Source organism: Coenobita brevimanus, chromosome 31, assembly GCF_032717465.1.
Source record: "Coenobita brevimanus isolate Jiangsu-jjx chromosome 31, ASM3271746v2, whole genome shotgun sequence".
NCBI lineage: Eukaryota > Metazoa > Arthropoda > Malacostraca > Decapoda > Coenobitidae > Coenobita > Coenobita brevimanus.
In genome coordinates, this window is record NC_136984.1 from 25,245,185 (window position 1) to 25,267,099 (window position 21,915).

General features: G+C 41.7%; 1 protein-coding gene across 1 annotated transcript in view; it reads right to left on the bottom strand.

The window, feature by feature from the left end:
• Window positions 1-8,727: 8,727 nt before the first annotated feature.
• LOC145395426 (uncharacterized) overlaps window positions 8,728-21,915 on the bottom strand; it is an 87,886-nt gene continuing 74,698 nt past the window's right edge. Inside the window, exons 4-6 of the mRNA XM_080269030.1 lie at window positions 21,787-21,913; window positions 18,256-18,359; window positions 8,728-9,030 (exon numbers count right to left, since the gene is read on the bottom strand). Coding sequence (XP_080125156.1) covers window positions 8,983-9,030; window positions 18,256-18,359; window positions 21,787-21,913 — 279 coding nt within the window. The 3' untranslated portion in view covers window positions 8,728-8,982. The remainder of the gene's footprint in view (window positions 9,031-18,255; window positions 18,360-21,786; window positions 21,914-21,915) is intronic.

The window sequence follows — 21,915 nt, forward strand, 5'->3', positions numbered from 1 at the left end:
CGATAATAGGATGAATATCGAGATGGAAACGCAATTTGTGTATTTTGTGGTTTGGCCTAGTGAAAGGAGGAGTAAAGTGGAAGAGAAGTTGTTAACGGAATTAAAGGTCATCTGTCAAGGAGAACAGATCGAGACATTGTAGAAACAATAGTAAACTGCTCTCTCTTAACACCATGAGCTGGTGACATAGTATGAAATTTCAAGTTAAAGAGGAGGAGGAGAAACCATCTAGATCTTGGGTAGTGAATGAATTGACGGGTCAGAAACTCAACTATCCTCCATGAATCCTTCCTATCATCCATCTTCTAACCCTCATCCAACAATGAGAGCAAAAGGGACCCTCACAAAGCCTCGCGATATCCTGATTCTAGAACTCCACCAGTTTTTCTTTTTTTGTAGAAGAAGGAACCAAAGGCCACGAACCCGCAAAATTGTCCCTTCCAAGAGAAAAACAAAATACAAGAGAGAACCGAATTCAAGATCCGATCATTTCGAGATGCCTGGACACAATGCGTTTGAAAAACTGGAGGTCATAGGAAGCTGGAAATACATAGGGAGGCAGTTCCAGAGTTGACCTGTTGCATAAATGAAGGACTGGGAGTAACGGATAATTCTTGCATTAGAGGGTTGAACAGAAAAGAGAAGATAGTTTGCTGCTAGACGGGTGCTACACGTCCGTCGTAGAGGTGGAGGAATGCATGCAGACAGTTCAGAGGATCAGTGACCATTGAAGTAGCGACAGAAGAGAGAGAAAGATGCAACAGTGCCGCGAAGAGACAGAGGTTGAAGGGAGTCAGTAAGAGGAGGAGAGTTAATGAGACAAAAAGCCTTAGACTCCATCCTATTGAGAAGAGCTGTATGTGGGGAGCCTCCCCACACATGAGAGTTGTACTTCATACAGGGGTAGATAAAACCTCTGAACAGAGTCAACAATTGTGCAGGGGTAAAGAAAGAACAGAGTCAGCTTAGCACACCTAATCTCTTGGAAGCAGATTTTACAAGAGATGTAATATGATCTTTCCAAGATAAGGCACGAGTAAGTGAAACCCCAAGCATGTTCAAGGATGATGCAGAATTAAGCTGAATATTATTAAACATTAGTAGGTATACCTGTGGAAGATTTTATTGGGTTGATTGATGTAAAAACTGTATTTGTGATGCATTAAAAACAACCAGATTATTTTTACCCCAGTCAGAGATACGAGCCAAGTCAAACATTAGGTGTGCCATAGCCACATCCCTTGTTTGCTGAAGTAACTGCTGAGATGGACGTTGCGGGAACCAAATGGAAAGGTGAAGGGTGGAGTCATCAGCGTATGAGTGGATAGGGTTAGGTGTACAGCTTAGAAGGTCATTAATGAATAAAAGGAAGAGAGTTGGCGATAGGACAGGGCCCTGAGGAACACCACTGTTAATAGATCTAGGAGAAGAACGATGGCCATCCACAACAGTGGCTATAGAAAGACCAGAAAGGAAGCTAGTGATGAAGGCACAGATAGAAGGATAGAAACAGTAAGAGAGCAGTTTGGAAATTAAACATTTATGCCAGACGCGATCGAAAGCCTTAGAGATGTCAAGTGCAATGGCAAAGCTTTCGCCAAAGTCCCGAAAGGATGATGACCAGGAGTCTGAATGGTACGTGAGAAGATCGCCAGTGGAGCGTCCCTGACGGAACCCATACTGACAATCAGAAAGAAGGTTGTGACAGGAGAGATGCTTTAAAATTTTTCTATTAAGAATTGACTCGAAAGTTTTTGATATACAGGATGTTAAAGCAATTGGACGATAGAGAGTTGGGAATGGTCATCCTTCTTTGGGACTGGCTGAATGAGAGCAAACTTCCAGGAAGAAGGAAAGGTACAAGTTGATAGACAAAGGTGAAAGAGCTTACCTAGGCAGGGTGTAAGCACAGTTCTTGAGAACAACAGAAGGGACTCCATCAGGCCCATATGCCTTGTTAGTATTGAGGCCAGCAATGGCAGAGAATACATCAAATGAAGAAATTTTAATGTCAGCCATGAGGAAGTCAGAGGAGGGAAGTGATGGAGGTACAGCACTGGAATCGTCTAAGGTGGAATAGGAGGAGAAAGTCTGAGTGAAGAGATCTGCTTTATCAGTAGAAGAAACAGCTACAGAGCCATCAGAGTAGAAAAGAGGAGGGAAGTATGATGAGGTAAAGTTATTAGAAAGGTTTTTGGCAAGGTGCCAGAAGGAGCGGGAAGAATTCGAGTTGGAGAGTTGAGAGCATTTAGTACGGATGAAATTATTTTTAGCAGAGCGAAGAACAGACTTAGCACGATTCCGGGCAGAAACGTATAATAGATGTGATTCAGGGTTGGGTTGGCTCCGGTACCTTTTATAGGCCCTCTCCTTGTTGCGGAGAGCATTAGAACAAGCGTGATTAAATCAAGGCGTTCTTGCATTAATCAGAGGATATGAGAAAGGAATGTATGCATCCATGCTCGAGAAAATAACTTCCGTAATGTGCAAGACACACTCAGATGGCTCCCGGCCATGGAAGCAATAATCATTCCAGGGAAAATCAAAGAAGTACTGCCAGAGGTCCCAATCCCCAGCTCCAAAGCCAAGACGACGTTTCTTTGGAGGGTCTGCAGGCCGTACCGGAGTGATAGGACAGCTTAAAGTGATAAGGTTGTGATCGGAGGAGCCCAACGGAGAGAAAAGATTAACAGTGTAAGCAGAAGGATTAGTAGTAAGGAAGAGGTCAAGTATGTTGGAGCTCTCTCCAAGGCGGTCAGGGATACAGGTAGGGTGCTGTACAAGCTGCTCTAGGTCATTAAGGATAGAAAAGGTGTAGGCTAGTTCACCAGGTGGATCAGTGAAAGGAAAGGAGAGCCAAAGGTGGTGTGAACATTGAAATCTCCTAGAATGGAGATTTCAGAGAAAGGAGAAATAGATAGAATGTGTTCCATCGTAGAAGTAAGATAGTCAAAGATTTTTTGATAATAGAACTAGGAGATAAGTAGGCAGCGCAGATATATTTAGTCAGAGAATGACAGGAAAGCCGAACCCAGAGTGTACACTAGAGAATTCAGAAGAATCGAGTTCAGGAACTCGAGAACAAGATAGGTCGTTGCGTACATATACGCAATATCCACCTTTGGCTTTGAAATGAGTATAGAGGAAGTAGGAGGTTACAGAAAAGGGTTTGCTGTCAGTTGCATCAGACAGCTGAGTCTCAGAAAAAGAAGGTGAGGTTTAGAGAAGGCTGAAAAACTGTCTTCGTGACCATTGTGTGTTTAGTATTTTTATTGAATATAATGACTGCAAAGGAATATTGTAAGCGGTTCCTAGCGTTTTATCTGTTGCTATATAGTGTACCGGGTATTTGTGAAAAAAGAAAATCATGAGGACACATAAACGATAGGGTATCAAGTCTTCATTGTCATGAATAATTTTTTTTAGATATAATATGGAAAAAAAATGTAGTTTGTATATGCTTATCCATGAAAATAAATATTTCAATTAAGAATAAATTGAATTGACATGAAGAGTGTTTGTGAGCGAGGTGGGGGGGGGGAGGAGAAGGGAGAGACGAAGGATGAGATGGAGTGCTGGAGTGGAATATATGAGGGACAGAGATGTTAACTGGAGGAAGGGAAGCCAAGTGCAGAGGACGGGGCGATGTGGAGGTGATATGTTCGTGGCAACCATTTACGGGATTATGGAGTCCTGCTATAGATATAGATAGATAGAAACGAGAGGACGACGTGGAGGCGACGTTTGTTTCACCCTTTACTGGATTAAGACATGTAGCAAGAGGGAGACAGATCAATAAATAAATAAATCCTTGTGGAAACGACGAAGAATTGTTTAGGCAATATATTTTAATGCACAGTTCAGGATACATTTTTGGTTGTTTGCTGTCATAACATAAAATCTCAACCCCTTCAGTCATATTACTTTTATTCTTCATTCTTGGTAACATCACACAATTTTACTAAGCTTTTGAGTGACCTTATCTAGAGAATTGTTAGAGGAAGGATATATTTCACTTTTCCATTCGAGAATTAGTCTACAAAGCTGAATATCAGTGTCTGACAAAATTAGAACATAACAAACGCCATGGTAATGAAGTGGTTATATTTAAATGTTAATGCAGCTAAAGCCTGATTAATTACCCAGTTATGAACAAATAATGACTTAAAGAAATCTGAAGAAGAAGAAGAAGAAGAAGTATTAGTGGTATCAGTAGTAGTAGTAATAGTAGTTGTGGTAGAATAAGAAGAGTTAATGGCATGGATGACATCCGACCCCCCAGCATCAGGGTGGGGTCAGCACCAACTCCTCTGCCACTCTCTTAACACCTTCAGTACAGTAACGTCTTTTTACATCATATTCTTGCTAGTGACACACTTTCATTCAGTTTAGTTGTTGCTTAACCCCGAGATGCTCGTCCTAGCAGACCCATCGACCACAGATAAGCTTCCGTAAGACCGTCTAACAGGTACAGTACAGTACGTAAATCGTGGATGAATATGGCACCCCTTACAGTAGACAGCACCTCACCAGGATTGGACTAGGACCTCTCCCACGCGAGGTGCAGGTAAATATGAGAAGGTTTGGCTCCCGGGTGGACGCCGCGGTGGCTACATCCAGAGGCTGTTTATCTATCCGTCTCTATGTGTATGTGTGGAAGAGAGAGAGAGAGAGAGAGAGAGAGAGAGAGAGAGAGAGAGATGCAACAGAAATTAAGCAAAACATTAAGGAAACAATTAAAACCAACTAAACAAGATTTATTAAATTTTTTCGTGACACTCAATATTTTTAAATTAAGATTTTTGTACAATTCCTAATTATTTTGAAAGCTGTCAAAAAATGCGCAATCAGGTGACAAGATCATCATCATCATCATCATCATGACGCTTACACTATTTCCTCTATCATAAGTGAGGTATGTATGATCCACGAAGAGAGTAGTGTAAATGAAAAGAACGAAGAACGCCTATCAGCTTCTGTCATACAGACAGATAGTTCACTTAATGGAGGGTCCTAATCGACGCAACAATCGAAGTTCCATTCACGTCCCTAAAAACACTGACAGAATGAATATTGTCAAGGGAAAACAAACATTATCCAAGAATCTGACCAGCCAAAGAAGCAAACTCAGGTTGGTCCAGTTTCAGTCTAGATGTGCTAACCAATACACACCCGGCTGCCCTAAACTAGAGACAGAAAGGCAGGGTAATCCATATATAACGCTCCATTTCCACTCCGTCGGGTGATTTCTCGTGTGTTGTGGGGACGGCTCAGTGTTATCTTTACCTACCCTGCATCATTTATTCATTTCCTAATCCCACTGCCACAACCACGCCCTCACCAGCCGACTGAGCCGTCCTCGCAACACACAAGATACTGCCACGTGAGTTTTTAGTGAAGAGCTATTTATGGGCCACCCTGTACACAGAAAGTGGACCAAAGAGAGAGAGAGAGGGGGGGGTCACTGACAGTTTTTAGAAGGCATAATTACTGGGAGAATTGGGTTAGGTTAGGTTAGGTTTGATTAGTTTTGGTTAAGTTAGGAGAGTTTCAGTTAGGTTGTTAGGTAGGTCATTTTTGGCTTGGTTAACAAACTTAACTGAGATTTGGATAGGTTGGGATAGTATCGGTTTGGTTAAGTTAGGCTATTTTAGGCTTGGTTAGGTAAATTTTAGGTAGGTGAGGATAGGTTAGGTCAGGTCAGGTTATTCTGGTTATGTGAAGTATCTTGCCAGGTCCTCCCTCTACCGTGTCTTATGCACTGATACAAAGGGATCACTGAGCACTGGCGAGTCCTGAGAACATGACATCTATATCAAATAAATCTTACACTCAGCATTCTATACCTGTAGCCATTTGACCATAACATTCCCAAGGACATTCACGGCCCTATCGTTAACACATGAGAGAGGATGCGCCTTTTTCGTTTTTTTCTTGACATTTCCGGAAGATTTTATTTAGTTTCAGATGACTTTTTGACCTGCAAAACCGTAATATAACCTCAATGAAGAGCTTCAGTATGAGAAATCCATATGAGTGTAATAAATGTCTCGTAGCAGGAAGAATAGAACCAAAAATAAGTCACTAGGTTCTGAGGGGTTAAAACTGCATGCGGAGATTCAAACAAATCTTCAGTCATTGACAGCTATTATGGAACACTGTAACTCCTAGATGCAATTAACCTGCATCGCACATTACAGATTGCATTCAGCAACAACACAGAATGGTTAGACCCTGTATCGTTAATATATGCATTTTGTCCAAAACATGACCACAGTGTCATCATCAGTTTGGGTAAAACAGTACGAGTCATGGCTCCTTTTCATTTAGATCCTCTCGTCCACACACACGCACACACACACGCATATATATATATATATATATATATATATATATATATATATATATATATATATATATATATATATATATATATATATATATATATATATATATATATATATATATATATACGCTCGAGCGAGCGCGTGCAATCTCAATAATTTTTATAAGAGCTTAAGTCAGTGAGGGAAATAATACGCACATGAGCATTGCAATAAGATTATATTTGATAAAGCACATAGGGACCCTCCAGGCAAAGCAACAGAAGTATGCAGCAGCCACACACACAAATTCAAGATGATAATCGACAGACCATTATGTTTTACCTTATCTGTGTCCTTGACTAGAAATTTATCATAGATTTGGTTCATCTTTTTCCTTCAATGTAATTTCATATCTTTTTACTTGGTTCCTGTTAACATCTAAGCGATTTTGTTAACGTTGGAGAAAACATTCCTAGTGAAGGGATTGTATTCAGTCTTCTTAGCCCCTTCCCAATCTATTTCTCCTCTTAAGATGAAGAATATTGTATAAAAGTAGCGAAGATGCTTTTAGAAATATGGAACGCCATTAGAATGAGGGTCGTGATTAGATAGTTCTGGCTGGGAAGTAACACGGAGCAGCCGATGAAGAAATTAACAGATCTGCGTAGTGTGCGCAGGGGATTCTTCATCCTTATCCTCATCGTCATCATTATCTTATTATTACTATTATTATTATTATTATTATTATTATTATTGAACCTCCCTTCTATCCTACATTTCAGTTGACAAATATACAATAAATTCTGGCAAATCGTCATCATCACTATCACCCTAACTCCTTTCTTTCGTCGAAATGAAAGGGTGAGTTAGGATCTAATAATAAGCAAAGAGGAGGCACGGAAGTAGGAAAATTACTTAAAATATTCTTCTAGAGAAGCAAAAAAGAAAAAAAAAGTTGGTTATAATATCAAAGAATAATTGTGTATACTGACAACTATCCTAATATCTCACCCACTTCACAAAAGATGTCATCCATATTTCCTCTTGCTCTCTCCACACAATTTTATATCCATTTTGGAGAGACTGTTCAAACGGAAGGAGAGTTAGAGCCTATCATTCTCTAACTCCTTCCTTAAGACACGTCCTTCCCAAATTAAGTAAAATCGCCTGGAGGTGTCAAGAATAAAATATGACCTAGTGGTAGTGAAGGGGAAGGGGTGGATGTGCAGGGGACTATGTTGAATCCAGTCTGTCTTCCAGGGAGAGAGAATTTTCAACACCCTGTGTCCGGACGTACTGTGTGTGTGCGTGTGTGTGTGTGTGTGTGTGTATCCTTGCCACCTTGAAACAATCACCTTAACCCAGAATAAACCATCACTTATGTCATGGATAAACATATGCTCCATAAACCCCGTCACAACCTATGTTAGGGTTGCCATATCTTAACAGTCAAAATACCGGACGCCTCCGCTGAAACCCATGCTTTCCCCCCCCCCCCAGCACAAACTTTGCGTCTTTAATGGCGTTATGAAGCCTTATATATATATATATACACACACACACACACACACATCAGTAGTGCTATAGTGTATGACAATCTTCAATCTTTTTACAATATATTGGAAGACAGGCAATGCACAGAATTGGCTAGATTATGACTGAAAAATGCTACAACGCCTTAGATGCAGGATAAGATCAATAACAAATGCTACAGTGTAACAATGAAAATAAGCCATAATTGTGTTCAGTTACCATCTATTTTATGGCTATAACTACTATTATTAAAAAAAAAAAAAAACGCTCGTGGCTGAACAAGAGGAAAAGGCAGGACATTTTAGCTGCCACTAAACCAGCCAAGTTGGCAACACCTACCAGCTGACGAAAACAACGCTCTCTCTCTCTCTCTCTCTCTCTCTCTCTCTCTCTCTCTCTCTCTCTCTATCATTAGAGAGTTTAATGGCATATTAAATTTTTTCTTGAAAAAAATTCCTCTTTTGTAGGGTTGCCATATCTGAAGTCAAAATACAGGACGTCTCCACTGAAAGCCATCCCCCCGCCCCCCCAACACACTCTTTGGGCCTTTGGCATAAGTAAGATATATATATATATATATATATATATATATATATATATATATATATATATATATGTGTGTGTGTGTATATCTATCTATCTATATCTATCTCTCTATATATATATGATAACTAAGCCAATAATTGTGTGCAATGACCATTTATTTTATGGTAATAACAGCACTAAATATGAAAAAAAAAAAAAAAAAAGTGTCTTAACAAGGGGAAAAAGCAGGACATCTAGCTAGCTGCTAGCGCCAAACCAGCCAAGTTGGCAACACTTACCAGCTGATGAAAACGAAGGTTCTCTCTCTCTCTCTCTCTCTCTCTCTCGTCATTACAGAGTTTAATGGTACAGCTAATTTTTTGAGAAAACGTGATGGAAGCTGAAATTCCGGACTTTTAGAGATTTTTTAAAATTCCTCCCGAACAAAGATTTTGACACCTAAATGCAGGACTTGTCCGGGAAAATTCGGACGTATGGCAACCCTAACCTACGTCACCCTCAGCTGAATAAAATCGTCTGAAGGCAACGAGAATACACAGCAAAATATGTCATTGAAGATAAGGTGTTACTCTTGTCCTTAATATTCCAGTCCATTGACGCAGGCAGTGAAATCATCCATCTGATCCTGGAAAAATAATGATAAAAAATGTATACTATAAATATTGTGGTTAATAAGGAAGCTTACACTGTGGCTGTTTCTCTCATCCCTCTAACGATAAAAGCCAAGCTGTGTATTGCCTGACCCTTTGGGGCTCTTGGCCTTGAAAGGAACAAGAATGGCTTTAGACGACCCTATAGAGATTATTTCAAGAATTTGACTTGGTATCTGCAAAGAATCGTAAGGTATTTATTTAAAGACCTTAACTGAAGAATATTTCTGACTATCGTTCAAATCACTAATCACATCGCCTAACATCCAGTTAGACACAGGGAAAGATTGTTGGAACCGCCCTGTGGACTCCAGTCTGGCCCAGTTCTCTCCTGGTTATAATGAGTGACTCAGAGACTAATACACTGGTAGGCTGGATTCTATCGCTAAACGGGTTAGGCAATTATCAGCAATACAATAAAAGCTATAGGAGGGGGAGGGATTATAATAAATTTCTTGGGCTAATTTTGAGGGAAAAATGCTGCATCAACGTGGGTGCAATTCTCACCCGTTACAAGCTACGATGAGGAGCGTTACTGTAAATGTAATAAACTTTTTTTTTTTTTTTTTTTTCAGCTTGACACCTATACTTAACCGTGAGGGAAATGAAAATAAATGCATATAAAATAAAAACCATAATGATATTTGAAATCCACGTCAGTCACCTTCCTGTTTGTCACGAATTAATTCGCAACATTGTGTTAGTATTATATTATAAAGGAACGTCTGAATTTAATTGAAATGCATTAGTTTTCGCTCAGACCATTAACTGCCTCGCTTTTGTACTCAGATCATAATGAGTTTCATAACCCTTGTCATTGTTTCATAAGTGACTGTCTTTCTGTATACTGTAGACAGTGTGTTTCACTGAGCAAAAATTTTGGTAATTTTTTACAAGTGCACAGGGACGTCTTTTTTGGTGAAACCAAGGTATTTCTGATAGATTTTTATGTGTTTTGAACGAATCTGACCTTCATTTCTGCCGCAAATCAGTATATTTCAAGATATCCCCCATCCCCCCTTCCCCCCCACAAGAATGGGGGAGATGGACGAACCCGGGGTTTTTGGGTGGGGGAAATCATATAATATATTGATCTGCGATAGAAATGAAGGTCAGAATAATTCACAGCACATCAAAAACCATCAGAAATACATTGGTTTCACCAGCCAGGCCGCTGCGCGCCGGGCCGTCTGGCCTACTCCCCACCGCCATGCACCAACAATCGCCTGCCCGCTGTCACCAGCAAACCATTATCTCCTAAGCTAAACTTAGGTAAGCCATAAAATTATATTTTTCCGTGCCAAGAACAATGGGAGACCTGTGAGAAAGCGGAGTTTTGGGTGGGGAAAACACGCAAAAATGAGTGATTTCCGACTGAAACTGTTATCAAATTCAATCCGAAAACACTAAAATCCTTCGGAAAAATGAAATTTTAAGCTCCTTAGGGAGTCTGTGTTTCCTAACTGGGGGGCTTCGCCTCCGAGACCCCCCAGCCCTGGCCGTGCTTTCCAATTGGGGAGCTTCGTCCCCCAGACCCCCCCTGACATTAACCAAACCTCATCTAACCTAACCTAACCGGGTGTAAATACGAATTAATGCCTTTACTCACCAGTTTACAGCTCCTGAAGTACTTACGGTAATTTTGCAGGCTTCACAGGTCGTGGCTGGAGACGAACTGACTTTCAGTTTCAAATCCTTCGGGACCCTAGCATATCTGAAATTCAAATTTGCACGCCGGTTGTATCAGTTTGAACTTTACGCATGAGCAGATAGCGCGTGACGTAACAGTAGACACATGCTTTAGCCCACCCATAAGTCACGTGAACCGTGACGTGATGGTAGACACACGTGAGACAGGACCACAATGCGTTAGGCACGCACCGCAATGGGTCTCACACATCTCCAGACTATGTAGAGAGTAATTTTTTTGGAAAATTTTCAAAAATCTTTTTTCGCGTTAATATTCATTTGCAGAAGTTGTTTCTAGGGTTCAAAATGTTCACACTGGTGAGATTTAGATATCTGTAAGAGTAAAATTGAGATACCAAATCCCTGTGCACTTGTAAAATAATACCAAAATTTTTGTGTACTTGTCGTTCTCACATTGCCTCTCGACTGTTGATTTGGGCCGTGCCCAGCCAGCTTACATGAGTCAGTCAGTGTCGAGCAGCTACGGGAGGAGGTTTGTTGTGCCAGCTGAGAGAGGAGGCCTCAAGTGCCTACGTCTCTAGAGCTCAACGATTCCCCGTATTTCCCTGCCAAGTTGGTGATCAGTTGCAGTGAGCTGAGGAGTGAATAGCAGTGCCTGGTGTGCAACAGACACATGCCCAGTCTTTCGTAGCTTCAGCTCCGTTCCCTTCACTGACCAGTATTTTCGTTTGTCTTCTTAGCCTTAAGTCTGATTAGCTTTTGAATGAATGAGTGAGTGTATTTCCTTTGTTGTTTGAATTCACTAGCCCCCTGTGACAGTGAATTCTCCTTTTGAATTCATTTTTGAGATTCATTTAACGTAAATTTATTTATTGTAATCAATAAATTTACATTTCCTTTCTTTGAGCTTAATATAATGTATTAATGGTGTTTGATTTCTCCACATTGAGCTTACTTTAGTTTGCCACTCCTAGTTTCCACACACTCCTTACGTTATTCACGACTGGTATTTAAGCCAGTTCTTCCATATTAAAACTTAAATCCATTGTACCAGCTAATAGTTAAGGACCAGCAAGGACCTGTCCATTAGTAGTATTAGTTATTGATTGTCAGGGGGTAAGAATACTTTCTCAGAGGCTAACAGTACTAACAATCAGCATTCGTGAGCGACTAGTCTCCGCTGCGTACTGTTGAGAAGGTTTACAAAATTCTCGTCCTTAGAGAATCGGCGAAGTAAGCCAGAATAAGGTAAAACTTACTACTTGACTTTCACAAGTCAGTTCCTTGTGTTTGCCTTCGATTAATATCAGCAAAAAAAATTTAATTTTACATCCCCCCTTGACATCTGGCAACCTCATTCCAGGCTATTAACTTCTAGCTCTAAAGATGTTAACGAATTAATACTCACTCACTCACACCTAGGTATTTGTTATCATTAAAGGCTATAGGCAATAGTCACAGATTCGCTAGTCCCCCTGCGACAGTGAATCCTACCAGTTTAGTTAGATAAGACTAGTCATGATTCACTAGTCCCCCTGCGACAGTAATCCTACCAGTTTAGTTAGATAAGACTCACAATTCACTCTTCCCCCTGCGACAGTGAATCTTATCAGTTTAACTAGATAAGATTAGTCCCAGTTCACTAGTCCCCCTGCAACAGTGAATCCTCCTCCACAGGATATAAAACGAGTAACAATTCACTGGTCCCCCTGCGACAGGGAATCCTCCTCCTCCACAGGATAAAACTTGTAATAATTCACTACTCCCCTTGTGACAGTGAATCCTCCTTCACACGAGATAAGACTGGTCACCGCCAGCCTGTGTCTATATTCTTTACTTTTGATTATTAGTATTTCTTTGTGAAACATCAGTCAGTACTCAGTTCTTACTCCACTCAGTCTTAGTTGAGTTAGCATCATGGCTACTAGTTTATTAATACAGGAAGCCATGGATGTGGGGCTTACTGATTCCCAGGAATTTAAAAATTATATGCTCTCACATGATAATGATGCCCGTGAAGAGCGGAACTTGAACACGAGCGAGAACAGTGTGAGGAACATGAGCGAGACATGAACACAAAGGAGAACAGCGTGAGGAACGTGAGAGAGAGCCCAAATACGATCGAGAACAACGCAAGAGAGAATGTGAACACAAGCATGCCGAGCGTGAGGCACATGAGAAACATGAACTTGAGATGCTGAAGCTCAAGCAAGACTCCTTGGCTTCAAGCACATCTGGTGCAGCCGACCCAAGTTCCACGAGTGCTCTCCCTGCACATGTTCTAGCAACCCCACGCCTCAAGCTTCCCTCATAGAAGGAAGGCAAGCAAATCGAGCCATTCATAGCTCGTTTCGAAGACATGGTGCAGCTGTACCACCTAGATGAGGCAGCTAAGCGACTCCAGTTTCTTAGCTTGCTTGAGGGCCCTGCCCTCGATATTCTCCACAGAATTCATGGAGACAATCTCACATATGAGATGATGAAGGCTGTACTCATCAAAGCATTCGGTCTCATAGTTGACGATGCCAGGAGTCAGTTCATGAGGGCACGCCTCCAAGGAAAGGAGACTGCTGTTCAGTTCCTCGACCGTCTCACTTCTTACTTAGATGAGTGGATGGAGAAAGATGAGACCCCTCACACACGGGAGGGGATAATTGACCTCATGCTGCACACACAGCTAGAAAAGTCATGGCCTGCTGAGCTTATGGCTCAGCTTAAGATCTACCAGGTAAGGGATGCCAGCTAAATGGAGTAGAGTTAAAAAGGCTGATGCATTCTTCACTGCGTACGGGTACCAAACTTGTAAGCAACAGACCTGGAACAGGAAAGCTGACAAGACTGGGAAACCATCTCAGACTGAACCCCAGCATCAAGGCCATTCTCAGAATAATGGCCAAGGTCCAAACAATCATCAGAAGAAGGACCAGGAGGAAAGTACGCAGAAACCTGATTGGAAGAAGTACAAGCAGTACCCTAACCAGCAGCAGTATCCAAAGCAGCAGCAGAGCAAGGACAAACCACGTAACCCTAAGTCAGGACAATCAACTGTAGTGTATCAGAGGCAGAAGGCTAACGCAGTTTCATTCCACAACAAGGCATGGTGATGCTGTTCCCACCAGTACAGGTACATCCTCACAGTTCACTAGTCCCCCTGTAACAGTGAACCGCCCTCCAACTCCCCAGATGGTGAGTACGACCCCTCCGGCATCTAGTCCTCAGGGCGTCCCATTCACAGAGTTGTGCTCTATGCAGCTATATCAGTGGCTGGCCGCTTCCACCACAGGCCCTCACACAGGTAACAGTTCCCTCTTTGTTCAGCCAGGGTTTGTGGAAGGCATTTCTGTAAAGGTCCTGAGAGACAATGGTTCCTCAGGTTACTCTGTCAGCTAGAGTCTATTTCGGCCTGAAGAATATATGAGTTGACAGATCCAAGCTCAGCTTATTGATGGACCAGTGAGATTGTTCCCTGAGGCACATATCCAGGTGGCATCTCCATTTTATACTGGTACGACACTTGCAGTTGTCATGCCAGAACCCTTGTTTGACCTAATAATAGGCAACATACCAGGTGCCAAGTATAGTTGCACCGTAGATGGTGCTACTCAGACTTCGGCTGCAGTAACACGAGCCATGGCCAAGGCTCCAAACTGTGTCACCCTGGTGACCATTGCATCGCCACAAGATCTGATTTGTAGCCAAGATGTTGTACAAGAACAACATTCTGACCCGACACTTGCTGCTGTGTGGAAGAAGAAAAAGGGTAAAGTGATTAAGTATTCACAGGGAGGTCAAGCCAGGTTCCTTCGTAAACAAGGGCGGCCCTGCCATGAGTCACAAACACCCCAGGGCGAGGTTCGGCCGCAGTTTGTTGTTCCTGCTAAGTATCGCCAATCAGTGTTAGAATGGGGTCATTGTTCAGCATCAGGAGGTCACCTGGGCAAAAAGAAAACCCAGGGCTGTATCCATGCTGACTTTTTCTGGCCAGGAATGGGACAGGAAATAGGTTTGTGCATTCCTACAGTGTGTGTCAATGTACCACCAGTCATGGATGTGTCCTTTGTGCGCCACTTAAATCCACTCCCATAATCTCTGAGTCAGTTGAGAGAGAGGGCAGTGGCAATGTAGGTGCAGACCTGATGTCTCACCTGCTAAATGATGACTAACACGGGCAACTGTTGTACGCTGGGTTCTGTAAGACAGGCATCCTCAGCGATTTATGCAATCCAATTACCAGGTTGGCTCCCAGTTAATAATGTACTAGTAAGACCTGACATCTCGCTCGTTGGTTCCACAGGACACATTACGTCCAGGACCTGTATAAAATACATGTGTACCATAGGTTAAGGGGAAGTTTGAGAACCCCGTAGGGGCAATCCAAGGTTGTGTCTGAATTACCTTGTGGAGCACCTCGAGCTGTGGACCTTTCTGAGGATTCCTGGAGAATATGCGCATTATCCACACGAATGTTCACACCCACACTGTTTGTTAAAATGTGACCTGCCTGAGTTTGTGTAGGGATTCTCAGCTTGCTGATATTAGTTGTAAGTGTAGAGTTAGGTTTAACTAGTAAACTGCTCGTTCTGAGAGATTTGAGCAATCCAAGGACTAGCACGTTTCCTGGTTAATAATGTAGGTTTAATGAGTAAACTACTGGCCGTCCTCAGAGATTTATGGAATCCAAGGACTAGCATATTCCTGGTAAAGAATCTAGGTTTAACCAGTAAACTACAGGGATCATTAGAGATTTATGCAATCCAAGGACCACGTTTCCTGGTTAATAATGTATCCATTAAGAAAATAATAGTGTACTTTTTGCAGCATATGTGCTGACTACTAGGCAGAGGGAGAAATTGTAATTTAATAAAAATCGTTTGTCACACTGACAATTTTGATGCTCAACCTTCATTGATTTCGCAGGTACAGTTGGCGGGTGTAGAAGTTTTGTCTTGCAGATCAGTTGATCATCTTTACCTGCATGGTGCTGCCTCTTCTCTTCTGCCTCGTCATCTCCTTTTACTATTACTTTGTGTCATATCATTTTACACACAGGTACAGCTACACTACAACTGTCAAAACTGCACCATGTATTACATACACCACGCTACATAACAATTAGTTGTTAATGTAAATATAGCAAAATTTTTGCTCAGTCTGACCTGAGTAAAGGATTTTTCACCAATGTCATGGAGTTTTTTCCTCAAGCTTGCTTCTATTAACGTAAATATGAGGTTATTACGCTCATTGGCGACAGTGATTTTCTCCTGTAACAGGATAGTACACACACCACAGTGTGAATGTTGTGTGACTGAGTTAGGATACAAATATCACCTGCTGTTAAATTTCTATGAGAAATTTCATTTTGATGGGGAGTAATGCCAAGAATTAATTCGCGACATTGTGTTAGTATTATATAAGGGAACGTCTGAATTTCATTGAAATGCATTAATTTTCGCTCACACCATTAACTGCCTTGCTTTTGTGCTCAGATCATAGTGAGTTTCATAACCCTTGTCACTGTTTCATAAGAGACTGTCTTTCTGTATAGACAATGCATTTCATTGAGCAAAATTTTTTGTGTAGTTGTCGTTCTCACATTGCCTCTCGACCATTGATCTTGGCCGTGCCCAGCCAGCTTACATGAGTCAGTCAGTGTCGAGCAGCTACGGGAGGAGGTTCATTGTGCCAGAGCTGAGGGAGGAGGCCCCTAGCACCTATGTCTCCAGAGTTCAACCATTCTCCATAGTTCCCCGCAGAGTTGGTGATCATTTGCAGTGAGCTGAGCAGTGAATACCAGCGCCTGGTGTGCAACAGACAGACGCCCAGTATTTCGTAGCTTCAGCTCCGTTCCCTTCACTGAGCAGTACTTTCGTTTGTCTTCTTATCCTTAAGTCTGATTAGCTTTTGAATGAGTGAGTGTATTTCCTTTGTTATTTGAATTCACTAGTCCCCCTATGACAGTGAATTCCCCTTCTGAATTTAATTTTAGAGATTCATGAAATGTAAATTTATTTATTGTAATCAATAAATTTACAGTTCGTTTCTTTGAGCTTAATGTAATGTATTAATGGTGTCTGATTTCTCCACATTGAGCTTACTTTAGTTTGCCACTCCTAGTTTGCACACACTCCTTACATTATTTATGGCTGGTATTTAAGCCAGTTCTTCCATTTTAAAGTTAAATCCGTTGTGCCAGCTAAGAGTTAAGCACCAGCAAGGACCTGTCCATTATTAGTATTAGTTATTGATTGTCAGGGGGTAAGAATATTTTCTCAGAGGCTAACCGTACTAACAATCAGCATTCGTGAGCGATTATTCTCCTTTGCATACTGTTGAGAAGGTTTACAAAATTCTCGTCCTTAGAGAATCGGCGAAGTAGGCCACATAAAGTAAAACTCGCTACTTGATTTTCACGTCAGTTCCTTGTGTTTACCTTCTATTAATATCAGCATAAATTTTTATATTCCACATCCCCCCGTGACACTTCGAAAAATCCATTCTGAGGTTGGTAAGCCTGTCTAGACCTGGCAAGAAGAGCATACAATATACGTTATTACACTGAAGTGATTAGGTTTGTATGTCTGGCTGGATATATTAAGTACCTGATTCTTAAGACAACTCCATTAACATCGCTGCTATAAATGTTTCAAATTAATTTCGTTTTTCCTTTTTAGGCGATGTTTTGCAGATTGGAGAATTTCCTAACTAAAAAGGGTTAGATATAGCCTTCATTAACTCCATCACCACTACAGTTCCATCACCTTAACTTGGCCCAGATATTGGTTCTTTTGCAGCTTATTTCACGTAGCTCAGTGTCAGAGAAAGAAAATGCTGTGGCTAGGCATTCTTTCCAAAGCACTTCTTAATGGCTAGCATCATGTTCCGTTGATAATCCATTGTTGTAAATCAATACTCAGGCTAGAGAGATGGTAATACTAGCCCAAGATAATGTGAAACGAGTGTAGAGGTAATATATAGTCATCTTACAGCAAAAAAAAAAAAAAAAAAAAAAAAATTAGGGAGTTAAAATACTCTACGGTGGAATTCATGAGATTTTCTGCAGTACAATGACTTTTTTTTTTTTTTTTTTTTTGCATACCTAAACAAAATTTTATTCATTTTCGGAAAGAGAATTAAAGAGACGGGGTTAAAGAATAGATTATTGTAGTGTACAAAAGTACATGAAAAATTATACAGGAAGAGCCAATTTATATCACGCTGGCCAGTTTGGTGGTGAAAAAAAAAAAAAAATGTGTTGGGATGAATAATGAATTCGTCACAGGGTAATAAATAGTCATGGGATGAAAAAAAGTAATTGGTTAAAAAAATTGGTCATGATGTAAACAAATAGTCATGGGGTAAAAAACAGTCACTGGGTAAACATATAGTTATGGGGTTATGGGATCAAGAAAATAAAATCGGCATGGAGTAAAGAAATAAAGCAGTGAGGGGTGTAGCAAATAAAATAGTCATGAGGTGAAAAAAAAAAATGATCATTGGATAAAAAAGAAAAAAAATCCATCCAGCAGACAGACAGAACCAAGAGGTCTTACCCGGTCCAGTTTGAGGGCAACACATCTGTACCAAGGAAAGTGGGTAATCCTGTTTAAGCCCAAATCGGCGTGCCTGTCCAGAGATAAGCACTGTGCCTGGAATTCTGATTAAGGAACATTACGGAACATTATCTGGCTGGACTTTGAAGAGACCTGAGAGGCTGTGGAGGATTGCGGAGGGAGATGGTGGTGATTGTGGTGGTGGATGATGGTGATGATAGTGGGGGTGATGGTTTGTGGTGCTGATGAAAGGTGGTGGTGATGGTGGTTGGTGTTGGGTGGTGGAAGTTAGTGTTGGCGTAAATCATTGGTGCGAGTGAGTAACGGTGAAACTTGGTGTTGGTGGAAGTTAGTGGTGGTGGTAGTTAGTGGTGGTGGGTGGTGGAAGTTAGTGGTCGTGGAAATTAATGGTGGTGGAAGTTAATGGTGGTGGAAGTTAGTGGTGGTGGAAGTTAGTGGTGGTGGAAGTTAGTGGTGGTGGAAGTTAATGGTGGTGGAAGTTAATGGTGGTGGAGTTAGTGGTGGTGGAAGTTAGTGGTGATGGAAGTTAATGGTGGTGGAAGTTAGTGGTGGTGGAGTTAGTGGTGGTGGAAGTTAGTGGTGGTGGAAGTTAATGGTGGTGGAAGTTAGTGGTGGTGGAGTTAGTGGTGGTGGAAGTTAGTGGTGATGGAAGTTAGTGGTGAATCTTCGACTCTTTAGGAAAGGTAGTGTGGGGAAGGTGGTGGTGACAGTGATGGGGGGGGATGGTGGTGGTCATTATGAGAGAGGGAGCGATGATAGTGATGGAAAGGGAGATGGTTATGATGGTAGAGATGGAGGGGGGTGTTGATAGTGATGGAGGGGGAGATGGTGGTGGTGACAGTGATGGAGGGGGAGATGGTGGTGGTGACAGTGATGTAGGTGGAGATGGTGGCGGTGACGGTGATGTAGGGGGAGATGGTGGTGGTGACAGTGATGTAGGGGGAGATGGTGGTGGTTACTGATGTAGAGAGAGATGGTGGTGGTGAAGGGAGAGGGGATAATTGTGCAAAGTAGAGGGGAGAAGGTGGTGGTGACAATGAAGGAAAGGGAGATGGTGATGGTGATAATGATGCAGAGGGAGACTGCTATGGAGGAGTGATGGTGCTGTAAGGGGAGGGGAGGTGTAAAGGTTAGTGAGGAAGTGTGAGATGTGGTGGAGATGTGGGAGATGTGGTGGAGATTTACTCGTGTGGCGTAGTGATTGCGTGTTTGGTGGGGGTCATGTGGGGATTAGGTGGTGATTGAGGTGGAGTGTAGATGGTAATGGTGGTGAAGTGGCTAGTGGCAGTTAAAGTAAAAATAATACTCATAATAATATTATTAATATCAAGAAAAACAACAACAACTAACAATCATCATCATCATCATCATCATCATCATCATCATCATCATCCGGACCTCCTTTCACACCCTAGAGCAGGGTGAGGAGTAGCAAAGTCAAGAAAGCCCAAGTTTGCTCAGTCCAATGGGCCACACTTCCATTCACTCATCATTCAAGCCCTAGGAATCCTGGCTCTACCTGATACACCAAAAAATTTTCACCACATTCTGTAGCTTCACCTAAACTATCCAATAGAATCAGTCCGAACGCTGTCATGTTAAAAAGTGTGCGAAATCCCTGATCATGCACGTCTCACAACATATATCCAGCCAGCTCCCTCGATTTCTTGTCAGTTCCCTAGCCTCACTGATATCCATACATCTCTTCCTCACACATCCGCCATATCTCTCCACCTTCTCCTTGGCCTACCTCGCTTCCTCCCTCCTTCAAATTCTCTCAGATATACCTTTTTCACTACTCTATTGTTATTCATTCTCTCCATATGACCATACCATGTCAGTACACTCTCTTCGAATCTGGTGTCCACAGGCTTCCTAACTCCGCATCTTTCACGAATCACATTATTTCGTATCCTATCCACTCTGTACTCCACATACCTTCCTCAGCAGTCTCATCTCCACTGCTCTCACTCTTGACTCTTCATTTCATGTCACACCATAATCTCACACCCATATGTTAAAGTTGGCACTAACACTCCTTCATGTAATCCTCGCGCAGCTGCAACACTCAAGGCTCAGTTTCTTATCAAGGCCTTCACAGTACCAGCTACTTTCCTTCCTTGTATTACTCTATTTTCCACTTCTTTTGCACATTTTCCTCTCTTTTCTACCACTGTACCCAGGTATTTGAACTCTCTCAACAATTCCAGTCTCCATTCAATGTAGCATCACACTGGAAGTCACCTTCTCTCTCGATTACCATCACTTTACTTTTTTCAACATTTACTTTCAAGGCACGACGCTCACAGACATCAGCAAAACTCTGCACTAGTCTACCAAGTTCTTGTTCGGTATTTGCAAGTAGCACTGCATCATCAGCATTCAACAAATTTGAGATATTCCATCCATCACAATTCATTACCAACGCCATCCCTATCTCCATTACTCGTGTTTTTACTTCTCTCATCTCCCCATCCATTTACAGTATATATATATATATATATATATATATATATATATAGAACAACCATGGAGACATCACAACCTTGTCGCACTCCCAACCGATCGTGAGCCATGCACTTAGATGCCCACTTACCCTTACACAAGCCTCACTACCATCATAAAAACTCTTGCTGGCTCCTAGCAGCTGACCATCTACACTGTACATGCGCAAAACCTTCCATAATCCTTCTCTGTTTGCTTTGCCGTTTGTTTTTTCTAGATCCATAAATGCCATAAACACATTATAGTCTTTCTCACAAGCCCTCTCAACTGTCTGTCTCGCTGCCAATATTTGATCCACAATAATAATAATAATAATAATAATAATAATAATAATAATAATATTATTATTATTATTATTATTATCAGAAATATATTACGTCTCTTGTCTTGGGGATATACAGGGTGATCCACATATGTATCATAATCCTCGTGTGTTCTGGTGACGGCTCAGTCTGCTGGTGAGGGGAACAGTGACTTTGGTTCCTCTGTAAAATTATTAAAAATGATACAATTCATGAACGTAAAAAAAAAAAAAAAAAGGTAATATAAATCACAAAAGGCGTAATGGGAGATACTGTAGAAAATGAAATCTGATAATTACTGCATGGTAACGCCGATTGAGCCGTCCCCGGAGCAGCCGAGAAGTGGGTGGGCAATATTTGGACAACCCTGCATAAGAGTTTGTGAGGAGGGTGGCGATCTAAGGTATTAATCAACCTTTTCTCCTGAATGATGGCTTTTGTTTTTATTCCGGTTGAGAGAGAGAGAGAGAGAGAGAGAGAGAGAGAGAGAGAGAGAGAGAGAGAGTATGTGCTCATAATATCTTCTTCTACCACTGAAGTACTGGAGACGAAAAAAAAGAAAAAAAACTATTACGGTGGTCGAACGAGAGAGAGAGAGAGAGAGAGAGAGAGAGAGAGAGACAGACAGACAGAGACAGAGACAGAGACAGAGACAGAGAGAGAAGAGGGGGAGGGAGGGGAGCAGAAAAGAGAACTAACTTACGAGCCAGGGTTGATGGGAAGTTCTCTACAGTAGTGGGGATGTTGAGGATCTCACCGCATTCAACAAAACAACCAGGCAAGGCTTGGAAGGTCTGATTGTCCATCTCACCGTGGAGTGAACTCAGGATCT